The 15,219-nt window shown below is 34.1% G+C and overlaps 1 protein-coding gene across 1 annotated transcript; it reads left to right on the top strand.

Annotated features, from left to right (window-relative positions):
- Window positions 1-8,246: 8,246 nt before the first annotated feature.
- LOC145068013 (uncharacterized) lies at window positions 8,247-9,986 on the top strand. The gene is made up of 4 exons (XM_079015019.1): window positions 8,247-8,388; window positions 8,731-8,750; window positions 8,809-9,301; window positions 9,520-9,986. Exons 1-4 carry the CDS (start codon window positions 8,247-8,249, stop codon window positions 9,984-9,986), a joined length of 1,122 nt encoding a protein of 373 aa, XP_078871145.1.
- The last annotated feature ends 5,233 nt before the right edge of the window (window positions 9,987-15,219 follow it).

Genomic DNA, 15,219 nt, shown 5'->3' with positions numbered 1-15,219 from the left:
CCGAGTTTCAAAATGGATTGGGTTCCAAAGACCAACTGATCCTGCTATGTGTCAGAGCAGCTATGGAGGCATATCATCAGACTTCGGTTTGTTGATAGTGGTTGTTCCAGGCACATGATAGGAGGCATCTATCAACTGTGCAATACTCAGAACATTGTTTGAGAGTATGTGTCCTTTGCGGGAAGTGAAGAAAGGAAAGGATCACATGGGGTTTGTGTTTAACGACATGAAGAATTTTCGGATCTGTTCTGAGGTTACGCGTGCTGTTCTCAGACCTTCTGGATGCAAATTCAATCGATGAATTACGGTTTGAGTTTTCTTCTCTATACTCCTGAGTTTATCTTACTCTGATTCGTTTTAAAGACAATTCTTCATTATCTTAATAGTTTTTCATTAGTAGTTATTATTGGGAAGTGATATCAACAAGTGATAACAAGCAATCTGAGTTTGTGTAAAGTACCAAAGCTGAATTGTCTGGGCTCTGTGTTCGATGCGCTGGTAGGCACGAAGGATTTAAATGGACTTGACTAGGCAAAGATGAACTTAAGAAATCAAATTACTTGACAAATCTTGACCTATATAGATCCGTTTAGCCTGAAAATACGACGCTCGGATAGGTTGAGCAGGGAGATATACATGAGAATCCACCAGTCACACTAAAGAACCCGTATCTAGAACTGTGGTTTTACTTTTCCTCGATGTACGAATTTTGTCCATAATTTCGGTATTGACGGAGCGACTGGGGAATTCCGATAAAGTAGGTATGGAGAAAATTATTTTCTTTCTTTCTTATTGTTAGTCATATGTTGCCTCCTTTACGTGATTGGAAGAGATCCGACCTGGACTGCAACATATGCAAATCTATTTATTTGCATATTATATCTATGAAATTCTTCCTATCTGTTACCCATATGCTATCTCCTTTGTGTGATTAACAATCCGACCTGTTACACAACATATGCAACCTTCTACTTCTCAATCCCTCTGAAACTATAATTAATCATAATCTTAATCTATCCTCTCTATGAATAATAGTCTGCTCACCTAAAGTAAGGAGTATCTCGGAAGTTCTTGATTATTGGGGTATATCAGGAAGCGGGAAACATGTTCTAGTACATCTAAAATTGAACAATTCTAGATTGTCTGTAGATCTCGCTGCTTAATTTAGGTGGACAGCAATATCCTTGGTCATCGTCAGATGAATGGTCCTTATGAAGTTTTATCTAGGAATATAGGATCATATTGTCTTGTCACTTATAGCATGTCCAAAATTTGTCACAATTTTTCATGCTTAAGTGGACCACAATACCAGCGATCGACCAGATCTATTCATGAAGGGGAAGGTACTGACAAACGGATTAAGACTGTCTAACAACTTTGATCCCAAATAAATTTGTTCTTGTTAAATTTGTTCATAGTTTTCCTTTATGCACAAATTTAGGGGGAGAATTAAAAAAAATATTCAAAAATCAAACAACAATCAGAAAAATTCAAAAATCAAACAAAAAAATAGAAAATTAAAAATTAAAAAAAATAGTGTTATTTCTGTTTTATTTTCTTTTCAGAAAATATCAAAAATCCAAAAATATTTTTTGTGTGCTAAGTTTTCTTTTAGTTTTGTTTTGTCTTGAAAAGTGATTGCAAGTATAGATAAGACTTATGGAGACTGTGTCAAAAATTTCTGAGCCAATGCTTCATCCGTAAGCATCGAAAAATTCTCATTCGAAGAAACAAGAAATGAAGATTATTCTTTCAACATTTAATTTGTTAACCCCAGAAGCAAGGTGAAGCTGAAATTGAAGATTATGTCACGGATTGCATTGAAGCCTCCTCAATCAATCTGCTGCTATCTATAAACCTGCTAAAGTGATCTAGAAGATTAGTTCTCTCGGATATTCTCTCTGAAGATTCTCAAGCTGAAAGCGCTATCTTTCAATAATCAATACATAAAGTTTCCTCACCCAATGTGCGTTCAGAGTCAAATCTTGAAGAAAAGCTCAACTGCTCAAGATGAAGTCATTCATAAAAGATTCATATTTTCATCCTGATGCTGTGAAGAATTTGAAGATAACGGCTGAAGCCAAGCTCCCAATGAAGATTGACAAGAAGTGCCCGCTACTTTTTAGGGGGGGGGGCTTGTTGGGTCAATTATAAAAGAAAGCTATAAACCAAGGGGGAGATTGTTGGGTCTAAAATTGGTTTATACTTTGCTTTTCTAAGCATTTATTGTTTTATCATTTGGGCCGAAAACTAATATTGGGATTAATTGTAGCTTGGACCGAAAACCTATGAGTTTTCGGTCTAGCATTGGGTTTTCGGTCCATTGGGTTTTCGGTCCGGCCTTGAGTTTGTGGTCCTTGTATATATGGGTGTTAGGTGGGTGAGGTGATGAGAATTCTCTAGGTGCTTAAGTGTGTGTTCATAAGGTGTGAGAGAAAGTTAGAGAGAAGAGTGTGTGTGTGTGTGTATGAATCTATGTGTAAGGAGCTTCATTCCAACATTGAATACATCATAGATTCAAGTTACTCTTCTTCTCATTCTATTATATTTTGATCTGAAAATCATCCAATTGATTGGGATTACGCACCATCAATTGGATATGATTGATACACAAGCATATTTGGGGACTTACAATTGTAGAAGGAGAGGGAAGTAACCGGTGGTGAGGAACGATCTTTGAGATGAAGCGATGACCTTCTATGATGAAACGATGAAATCGATCGAAAAAGATAAACGAGTAGTGCATGAGGCGGTAGAGAGAAGTAAGAGATTAGTAGGTGATGAAATCTGTGAAGGAAACGTGGACGAAAAAGAATCGGAGTAGGTAAGAACATAACACGTAGCAATGATAGATTTTGAAACAAAAATCAAAAAGTCAAAAAGTTCAACCAATGGGAACAAATGACCAAACTGCAATTTCAATAAAGAATATGCCAGTTTAGATATTCAGACAATATGTGGACCAAAGTTGCCAGAAAACCATCAATTCAATTGTTCCTAACTTTGAACATCTTTAATATATATATATATATATATATATATATATATATATATATATATATATATATATATATATATATATATATATATAAAGGTTTAGGTTCTGAGGAAAACAAAAAACCCTAAAAATCATTAGAGATCACAAAACCTTTTTTTGAATTCTTTTTATAAAAAATCGTAGTTTTTTTTTAAAATTCGCTGAAAAAAATCAATTTTTTTATAAAAAAAAAAAAAAAAACTCAAAATTTTTTTCAACGAATTTGTATAGAACGATGCACTTTTTTATAAAAAAAATTCAAAAAAAAAAGTTTTGTGATCTCTAAGTATTTGTTTTATGCATTTTTATGATTTTTAGGGTTTTTTTAGGGTTCTTTGTTTTCCAAGTGTATATATATATATATATATATATATATATATATATATATATATATATATATATATATATATCTATATATATATATATATATATATATATATATATATATATAATAATTATAATAATAACAATAACAACAACTAGAAAAGATTCTCCTGCAATAAAGGGTATTCGTTTCGTATCTGCATGTGCTCCATCTGTAAACATATGTTGATTTGAGAGATACATAAATCAGGCCCTGTCATTGAAATTTTCAGAAAAATAAAATAAAATGAACGTTAAAACTTTTCAGCCATATTAGCAATGTACTTACATCTCTTTATATGCAATAATCGCAACATACTTACCGTTCCTTTACTCTCGTTGCCAGGTTCTCATCTTGTCCTTAATGAAATACATCAACTTCCTTGTAGTTTTATGTTTGTTGTATGATAATTATAAAGTAATATGTTAGGTAGTGATTATGGTGATCATATTTGGTCTTGATTAACAGAAATGGGTCGTTCCATTGGAATGAAAAAAAATTGTTTTGACTGATGGAATGGACCAGTTCTTAAAGAATCTGATTCCCTTCATTTTGTTAAGAATAAATTACAAAATAGTCCCTGTTTTTTTTATCATGTTTACTTGAATTGAACTTTCTTCGAAATTTGTCCTTATTTCAAGGCTTTATATCGATTTTGATCCCTTGAACCTTGAAATATGGACCAAAATCAGAAAGCTTCCGATGATTATTTTACTTACTTTTGAATCATATTGGTTGTCTGGTGCCCTGAATTTGAGAGACCATGATGTAGCTTTTCAACTCAACAACGACTTACAACATACTTTTACTGGGTATATACAACATCAATCTGTATTAGATAATTTTGCTGAATTGTGTACAATAAAGTCGTTATTTCTTACCCCATTGATATGACGTGTGTTTTACTGATAATAATGAATAGACGACAACTTGTATGGTTAAGTTGGATTTGGGTGTTTTATAGCCGGTCAAGGAAATGCGTAATAAATTTGGTAAGATTGGACAACACGGTGTTGTCATCACAACCAGAAAGGTTTGTTATAATTCCCCCTTAACCATTTTTACATTACAGGAACTTTTGTAAAAAAGTTTAATTTAGGCATCAAGTATTGTTATCTTATTAGTAAAGAAATTTGGTTGGGAGATTCTCATCTATTTGTACATTGCTATTAGTCCAGAAGCTTGAAAAGAACTGAAATCATGTAGTCCCACAAGAACTTTGGAAGCTTTCTTCATCAACAAATTATACTTTGAATTAATAATCCCTGAAACTAATGTAAAACATAAACTTATACTTCATGGACAAAATATCAAACAAACCTGCATTGCGGACGTTTCTCAAAAGTCGATAAATGTTCCAGACCTGATAGAATCCAGTAGAACTGCAGCAACATGTACACATTATGATTAAAAGACATAAATACCCCTACATCCTCATCATCGCAAGATTACAACCTTATTGATATTAACATAATCAAATCGTAATAGTATAATTATTGATACCTACGTGCGTTCTTCAGCTTTATATCTAGCATGAAAATCAGCAGCAACACATCGAACATCATTAATCGTTATATCACCTTCATGCTTCTGTAAGAAATGGTTGAAAGCTTTCTTGACCATGGAAGGTTCATGACGTGGCAACTGCAAATTTTGTTAAATTCAAGCTTCATTGCAAGCCAGCTGGAGAGAAAAACATAGAAAAAAAAATCTAATTTTATATGGAAGTTACCACTTCACTTGGTTTTCTTTTGCTTATTCTTTCTACATATACATGACAAACATGAGAAAGAAAAAATAAATTTAGCTAAGTTCTTTTGATTGAGAGAATCAATACAATTGTCAATGCAAAACAATAGAAAGTAAATCCCCATTGTTAACTTACTGTACGACTCGAGCAGAAAATGGAAACTGGTTGACCGATGAACTTGTGAAATGCATTCTACATGAAACAACGAAAACATAAATTTTGTTGACATTATCAATCAATGAATCGTTTAAAGCTTGGCGTAATGATAAAAAAGGAACTACCTAGAGAACACCGACAACGGTAATGCAATTAGGAAGGAGATACTCTTCATCGCTTGTGCTGCTCCCATATCCCAATCGAACGGTACCCTAGAAAGAAATTGGACCCAACTGACACTTGAAAAACAAAATCGACTCAATACACAAAGGAACCAATACTTTGGACATACGTACCCTAGAAATCGGGGGAGAAAGCAACCCATCGCCCACCTTAGTAATAACATCGGTTTGTCCTTCACCCTTTCTTTCACGTCGACAAATCAAAACCCGCCACAAGGAAACTCTAAAAATGTCAGTTGAAGAGCATTCATCCAAGGACATTACCACCCAGTCCCGAGTTCAACGTAACGACAGAAAGGAAAGGAAATCGGTGGAAATGAGAAGAAAATATAAGAAATTGGTATTCCCGAGTTTCATTAAAGGAGGGAAGTGGAAGGAAGTGGAGGGAAATGAGAGGATCACTTTCCCTCCTAACTTTCCTTCTGATTTGGGAGGATTTGGAAAGAAAGAACAAAATGATTCATTTTCCTTCCACTTCTCTCCAACTCGGGAACACAAAAGAAAATTTTGTTTTCCTTTTTTTTCTATTCTTTTCTCTCGTGACTTTCTCTTCTCTTCTCTTCTTTTCTTTTGTTAAACTCGGGAACGAGGCATACATGTATTTGAGGAAGAAGCCGAAGGGAAGGATTGTGTATGCATATTGGAGCATCTGAGTTTTAGATGGAATGGAAAATAGAGAGTAACAATAGAGAGATGAATGGAGTCGGTGGTGTAGAAGAAGCATATGACACGTATCTTGGATGTAGAAGAAAAGAAGGCACGTATCTTTTGGTGGTGTCAGGATGTGATGACTAAGGGGTCGTTTGATAAGGTAAGAGGGACTGGGTCCATAAAATACCAATTAGCATGTTTGATAGGAGTTATAGACATAACGACTCGGTCCAACATGTGGACTCGGTCCAAAAAAAATAAAGGATTCGGTCCTTGATTTCTATTTGATGGACCGAGAAAAGCCATTCAAAAACATGTCGCCCTACATTCTGTTTCGTCCCTTCCCTCGTTATCGCCATCGACGAAGCAAGAGACAACGAACGATCAGCAACATCATCGTGATCAACATCAACAAAAGCAACAGCATCGTGATTAACAACAACAAAACAAACAGGTTTTTTTTTCGTTTTTGTCCTTATTATTTCTGTATTCAGGGGCAAAATTGTCCTGCACTTGATACAACACCAAAAAGATTTCGCTGTTCTTCTATTCCTTTCAATCATGCTCATGCACAATATTCTTTTTTTTTTCCTGTTACCTTTTTGCTGTTGTTAGACAAGCTTCCATGGAAGCATGAATGTTTTTTCTATTAATACCCCATAATCAAGGGCAAAAATGTCCAGAACTATCCATATATTTTTATGGTAGTGTATCTCTTTAAAGCCGACAATCTTCTATCTCAAAGACATGAATTCTTGAAGCTTTGTGAATGCCAACTAGTCATGAATTGTTGAAGATGTATGGTTGTCATCATTTTTATGTCATTTGATTGAATAATCATGTTTCTTTTTCTTGTGTTTATCTTTTTCACTAGTGATAAACTTGTTTAATAAACAATATAGTACTACAAAAGCTTTACCATACTTGGGATGAAAAAGCAATTTTAAGCTAAAAATGCCAACAATAAACATGGATTTTACTCTTATGTTTATATAATTTATTTTAATTATATTGAAGACACTAGAGTGTGGTATTTTTGTTACTATAAATTAACAATTTATTATTTTTGATAAAATTTTTTTTATCATTTTGTATCTTTTCATCTTAATCACACTTTTTATTTTATCTCATAATAATTTTGTATATTTATAAATATGAAATATTTGTGAGTATTTGTGTACATGTGTATATGTATATATATATATATATATATATATATATATATATATATATATATATATATATATATATATAGGTGTATACATTTGTGTAACATCTTTTTGTATTTGTATATATATTTGTGTTTATGTGTGCAAATATGTGTATATACTTGCATAACATGCTAAACATTTATTTATTCCCTAGACATGCCAGAAAAGAGAAGTAGAGCTACTTGGTCTTCGGATTTTGTGAACAAAACTTTTCTTGATGCTTGTATCGAAGAATTAACAAATAACGGTCGGGAGGGTAGTGGTCTCAAAAGTACCTCATGGAATATAATAGCTGAAAAACTAAAAAAAAGAACACGACTTTGTTGTTGAGAAAAAAAATTTGAAATATCGTTATGACTACTTGAAAAGCAAGTATGCAATTTGGTTAAAATTAAAAAACAAAACTGGGAATCTCTATAATCCTGTTACAAACACGTTTCAAATGACAGATGAAGAGTGGAAAGCGAAGGCGAAGGTAATATTTTAATTAATTTAAAACACATTATTATTTTTTAAAAAGTTTAATAATAAAATCATTTTTTCAAACAGTTGAACAAGATGGTTGAGAAATTAAGAAATGCACCCCTCCTTTACCATGATCTATGCACCAAGTTGTTTGACGGTGCGACCTCGACCGGTGCTGCTAGTTGGGGACCATCTTCGACACTCCCTCATCCTGCAGACGTCTTTACTACACAAGATTATGAGGATATCGAGATGGTAGATACTCCACCTCAAATGGATATCCCCGCCTCAGCTTCAATAGTACCCCCCACCTACAAGTGCATCACATGTAAGTGGAGATTCGTCTACTCGGTCTTAAAATAAAAGAGGAAAACGAAATGCACTCGCGGACACACTGGATGATGACATAAGAGAGGTTGACAAGGAAATTATGAAGGCGGCTCAGGTGTTCGCGCAAACTAATAATCTTGACAAGGAGATGGATGAATGTATTGAAAAATTGAAAGGCTTGGAGTGGGGAAATTCTGATCCGAAATACATCACTGCTCTTATGTTGTTCGCTGAAAATGCTGGTAACAGGAAAATTTGGTTACGCCTCGAGTCTTTGACTTGTGAGTTGTGGGTGAAAAGTGCGGGAAAGAATTTTGGATTACTTGGTTGACTTTAGTATGACTTTAGGATGTTTTTGTCTTTATGCTTTATGGATTTATATTATGTGTAGGGTTGTTATGTGTTATGTTTGGGATTTTTAAGTTTAGGTTGTTTATGTGTTATGTTTAGGATGTTATTTGGTATTGACTTTTATGTTATGGATTTTTATGTTATATAGTTATATGTCATCCATTTTAGTGTTATTGATTAATTTTATGGTTTATGTTATAAAATTTATGTGATTTGTATTTAACATGTAATAGGTTACATATGGATAAGGAAGGTGAGTTTTTAGGTTTCCTTATACTCTCATGCTATTGGTTGATGTTGGTTCGAAAAAGAAAAAAAGCATTGAAAGAGTAAAAGCTAACGAATCGGAAGAAACCGGGCATGCATATAGACAAGATTTGATACACGGATGCCCTATACAATGTTTTGATATGATGCGTCTTTCACAAGATGCATTTGTATTATTATGTAATCATTTTACTCAAAGAAATTGGTTGCAACGTAGTAGGACAATAAGCGTTGAAGAGAAGATGACTATATTTTTACATGTTATAGAACATAATGAACGATTTCGAGCTGTTAAAGAAAGATTCCACCACTCCATACAAATGATTCATCAATGTTTTCATGAAGTGCTAAAAGCAATGATGTGTTTTGCAAGAGAAATTATTGTACCAACATCTTCTAATACAACAAGAAATACCTCGGAACGACATAGATGGCTAAAAAACATATTTCCTGGAGCATTAGGTGCATTAGATGGAACACTTGTACATGCAGTTGTGCCCGTTGATGAACAAACTCGCTATAGGGGAAGAGGAAAAGGTGAATGTTATCAAAATGTAATAGGAATTTGTGATTTTGATATGATATTCACCTTTGTATGGGCTGGATGGGAGGGCATAGCACACGATTCTAAAATTTTGAAAGAAGTTGCATTTAATCCGACTTTTGAATTTCCATTCCCTCCACCAGGCTTCTGAATTTTCTATAAATTTTATTATCTATATTATTTATATGATTAATTTGTCACCAATCTACAGATAAATATTACCTTTGTGATGCTGCATACACCAACACCCATGGATTTATGGCTCCTTACCGGAATACTAGGTATTGGTTAGCCGATTTTCGAAGAAACAGAGCTTTAACTAAGGAAGAAAGGTTCAATCATGCTCATGCACAATTTAGAAATATCATTGAACGTGCTTATGGTGTATTGAAGACGAGATTTCCAATTTTAAAATGTGTGGCTCCTTATCCTTTTACAGTGCAAAGAGACATAGTCATTGCATGTGTCGCAGTCCATAATTTTATAAAGAAATACGATATTCAAGATGACCTATTTACGAACTTTGAACAAAACGCTATAGCTACTCCTAATGTGGAAGGTGGAGGAAGTGAGGGTCAAAACATACAAGGCTTAGAATGGGGTTCAGAAGCCGTTGAGAATATGACTACTTTGCGTTACCAGATTGCTACCCAGTTACTTTCAAATGGTTCACGTTAAATGATATACTTTTTTTATTATGTATGACAATGTGTATTTGGGTATTGTATTACACTTTGTATTTGGATTTTAAATTATGTATGTTTAATTTGGATTTTATGTGATAATTTTTATTTTTATAATTATTTTATCCAACACAAAAGGACAACATAAGGATAATATGGTCATTTTTATCATTCAGCACAATCAGTCAGATAAATAATCAAACAACATAAATTCAGTCAGATGTGGACTCAGTCAGCATTTCTAACTCAATCAGCTCTAAACCAATCAACAACTATCAAACGACCCCTTAGTAATTTCAAGAACATCTAAAATATCACTTAAAATAAGTTCTTTTTTAGAAGTCAGTTGCAACTTCACTTTTCCCTTTCCTTTAACTTTTGCAGTAGAGCCATTCCCCATAAACATTGGTTCAGAATCCGAGACTTTCTGGTATGTAGAAAACATGGTTCGGGAGTTGCAAATGTGCCTTGTGACTCCAGTATTAATCCACCAATCCACACAATTGCTAACCATGTTGGTTTAAATCATTGCAACAAACTGATTTGGTGATTCAACCATGTTGGCTTCACCAGAATTTCCTCCACCAGAATTACCACCATTGTTTCCATTGTTCCCTCCATTGTTTCCTCCTTGACCCCTCCTGAATCTGCAATCTTTGGCCTTGTGTCCAGTTTTGCCACAAACATAGCATGGAACAAAATTCTTCTTGAAATTCTTCTTGTTTGGGCCATGATTTTTGCCGTCTTTGGAGGAGTTTTTGGGGCCTTGCTTCCCTTTCTTGTTGTTTTGCGTTGTCCTTGAAGTACTTGCTTCTCCAACAAAGTTTGCACTTGGTTCCAAGGAATTTGCATCTGCCTTCTCATTCAATCTGTTATCTTCTTCCACATGAATTCCCAACAAAAGTTGCTCAAAACTCATGTCATCAGTTAAGTGTTTAAGATATAATTTGAAATTATTCCAAGAGGGAGGAAGTTTTTCAATGATTGAACCAACATGAAAGTTAGAGTTTATACCCATACCTTCAACTTCAAGATCATGTGCAATGACTTGAATTTCCTCCACTTATTTGAGGACAGATTTGGTATCCACCATCTTGAAATTCATGAACTTTCCAATCACGAATTTCTTGGAACATGCCACTTCTTTTTTATATTTCTTTTCCAGTGATTCCCATATCTCTCTTACAGTAGTGATGGTAGAGTAGATATCATAGAGAGAATCATCCAGCGCATTTAGAATCTAATTTATGCAATTATATTCATTTGTGTTTCGAGTTTCCACAGCCTTTTAGTCTTCTGCCAATTGGGTTGCAGTGGGTAGTGTTACTCCTTCTGCAGTAGTTGTCCCAGTGGGAGGAGAGGGAGAATCATCAGTGAGAATATTGGAAACATGAAGTGTTGTTAGATAAAACAACATCTTTTTTTGCCATCTACGAAAATCTGAGCCTTTGAATTTCTCAGGCTTTTCCACATGTGTTTTAATGATGAAATTTTGATCCGTTCTTCACTATTTGATTTATGTCTTAGACTGTTTTGACACAAGTATACAATCAACAAGACTAATAGAAATAAAACAAACAAAATTGAATATATATATATATATATATATATATATATATATGTGTGTGTGTGTGTGTGTGTAATATACAAGAATTAGTTTATAGAAAACATACTTGAAGATTTATGTTTACAATATAAACCCAAAAAAGAAATTATGTAGATTGAGGCCTGCAAATTGTAGTGTCCTAAGACACAAATTTCCCTGGTAGGGATTTGTCTAGAGGATACAACAATCAATCCAAGAAGTAATCTTGAATCTGTCGAAATTTTTATGTCCCCTTCATCTTCAGGAAGAATGAATTTTGAAGAGAATTAGTGGTGATTGTTTCTGTAACCCCTCCCAAATGACAGAAAACATGTATTTATAGGTATTGATTATGACAGTTAAAAACTATCAAAACCGAAAATAACTTCCAAATACCTGTCATTTAGTGATTACGAATTTAATAAAAATAAAAATTAATTTCGTAATTATATATATATATATATATATATATATATATATATATATATATAATTTATCAGGAAGACCCCAAGAGCCCTAAGGCCCAAGGCCCGTATTTTGACCATTAAATATTCTCTTGATATTAGCCCATTTTAGTCCAATTAGGCTAGTCCAATACCACAAACCAAGCCCAATATCCTTCACCCATGACTTGATCCGTTTGTTTAAGTGAGTGGGATAAGACATATAAGGTGGGAGAAAGTTTTCTCTTCCACCAATGTGGGATAAGTCCCACATTGTATATTTGTAAAGCAAAGTTCCAACAATACCCCACATTTTCTATTCAAACTCTAAGAATAACCCACATTTGAATAGAAAATAAGTGAACTTTGATATTCAGATAAGGGAAGTAAGATATGACATGCATCTGAATAGGTGTTGTAAAACTTGAACCTTTCATAGTGAGTACTACTTGGATCTACTTTGTGGGTAGTGAACCAGAGTCTAGAACTAACCACTTTTAATAGTAGAATAAAAACAAGAAGTATCACAAATATCATATCTAAGCATAGATTATTTCTTACCATTGTGTTCATTTCGGTCTTTAACAATTCTTTCTTCATGAGAGTTTTAGAGAACTTAGCCATACCAACTCCCAAAGATGCGACCTCACTTCCATCTCACATAGGTAATGCTAATCTGGAATAATCCGTATTATTCCATTATAAAAGCTATCAACATTATTAAGAATAAAGAATTCATCCATATATCATCAACGGAAAAAACACAAAATAAATATCATAGGAGTGAGCATACCTTTGTGTTGGTGCTTCTTTGAGTCTTCCCCAACTAGATGTCCTATTGAACCTAGACCATGGGATCTCCAATGTTGCTAGGTAGGTTTCCGCCAAGTGGTGACTCATTGTGTTGGCTTTAAGCCCATTCCCCTCGATGTGAAGAGAACTTGCTCTCTGTTAAGGCCTTTTGTCAAAGGATCAGCTATATTTTCCTATGACTTTATGTAACTAATGGAAATGATTCCATTCTTTAGCAAGTCTCTTATTGTAATATGTGTACGCCTAATGTGTCTCGACTTACCATTGTATATATGACTTTGCGCTCTAGTAAGAGCAGCCATACTATCACAATGTATGGCAATGAAATTAACAGGTTGAGGCCACAGAGTAATACCTTCTAGGAAGCTTTTGAGCCATTCAGCTTCTTCAGCAGCTTTGTCTAACGCAACAAACTCTGCTTCCATTATAGAACGAGTATTCAAAGTTTGCTTAGATGATTTCCAAGAGATAGCAGCTCCACCAAGAGTTAACACATATCCACTTGTGGATTTTGCCTCTGAAGTATTGGAAATCCAATTTGCATCACAATACCCTTCAAGAACATGAGGATATTTCGTGTAATGCAATCCATAATTCATTGTATGCTTTAAATATCTAAGCACTCTCACTAATGCATACCTATGATCTTTCCCAGGATTGTGGGAGTAGCGGCTCAATCTAATTACATTATATGCCAAGTCCGGTCTTGTACAATTCATAATATACATTAAGCTACCTAGAACTTGAGTATATTCTAACTGAGCTACACTATCACCTTTATTCATCTTTATATGACTAGAAGCATCAAATGGGGTGACAATCGGCTTATCATCATAGTGTCCAAACTTATTGAGTACACTTTCAATATAATGGGACTGAGTAAGAGTGTAACCATATGGTCTTCTTTGAACTCTTACACCAAGGATCACATCTACTACTCCCAAGTCCTTGATGGAAAAGGAGGAGTGTAGCATTTTCTTGGTTTGATTGATCACCTAAATTAGTACCCATTATAAGCATATCATCCACATACAAGCATATTATGACACAAACATTCTTGTATTGTTTGACATAAACACATTTATCACATTCATTTATTCTAAATCCAATATAGAGTAATGTGTTGTCAAAATTCTCATGCCATTGCTTTGGTGCCTGTTTTAGTCCATAAAGTGATCTAACTAACTTACAGACTTTCTTTTCTTGACCTTTAACCACAAACCCTTCAGGTTGATTCATATATATCTCTTCATCTAATTCACCATACAAGAAGGCAGTTTTCACATCCATTTGGTGTATTTCCAAATTGTGAATGGTTGCAATTGCAACTAATGTGTGAATTGATGTAATTCTTGTAATAGGTGAATAGGTGTCAAAGAAGTCTTGACGTTCCTTTTGACGATACCCTTTAGCTACTAAACGAGCTTTGTATTTCTCAATGGTACCATCATCTCTAAACTTTTTCTTAAATATCCATTTTTGGCCAATTGGTTTTTGCCCAGGTGGCAAATCTACCAATTTCCATGTGTTATTTTGCACAATGGAGTCAATATCACTTTTGATTTCCTCTTTCCATAGGTCGTGTAATCAGGTCCAAAAACTTTGGCAATTTTGCCCCATTTGCTTCTTCTGGGTTCTAAGTTCTCTTCTTGAACCTTAGAAGAAATCTCTTCATTTGATTGTAAACTTTTGTCTGGCATGGTATCATTTACTCCATCATCTAAAGGTCTTTTCCTAGAGTAGGTAACCTCTTTCCCTTTATCCTTAAAAGGAAAAATATTTTCAAAGAATTCAGCCTCTGTTGATTCCATGATGGTTTGGTTATGGATGTCATCAACATGTGATTAATACACAAGAAACCTATAGGCTGCACTATTGTAACACCCCAAAACCGAGAACGTGGGAAACGTTCTGGGGCGGAGGACATCATGTAAAGTATCACAACACAGTATAATAGTAAACAAGTAAACAACATCATCCATTGCATTAAATATATAATTTTAATACAAGTTTGTTCTTTAGTATATAAGACGCCAAAACATGAATCAAAATATAAGATGAGTCTTGAATGCACTCCATCTCCTCAACAGCAGGCATCAGTACCTATCTACTGATGACCTGAGAATACAAGTTATTTTGAAAGAGTTTATCATCATTAAAGCTGGTGAGTTCATAAGTATTTAGTGTCTATGTTTGTATCAAAATGTTTGAACTGTTGTTTGAAGTACGAGTTTGTAAACGTTTGTAGTAAAAGTATTGAATGCTTGTAGGTGAGTGTAAAAGTTTGTAACTCCTAGAAAATCCTATATTTTCTACTAAAACTAGCCTTCTACCAAGGCACAACTGTTTTGTATGTTTGTTTCTTGTAAAAGTGTGTAATTTTCCCA

Source organism: Lactuca serriola, chromosome 8 (genome assembly GCF_051521515.1).
Source record: "Lactuca serriola cultivar US96UC23 chromosome 8, Lser_US96UC23_V15, whole genome shotgun sequence".
NCBI classification, from domain to species: domain Eukaryota; kingdom Viridiplantae; phylum Streptophyta; class Magnoliopsida; order Asterales; family Asteraceae; genus Lactuca; species Lactuca serriola.
The sequence above is the reverse complement of the archived record's forward strand: the minus strand, read 5'-3'. Positions and strand labels throughout refer to the sequence as shown.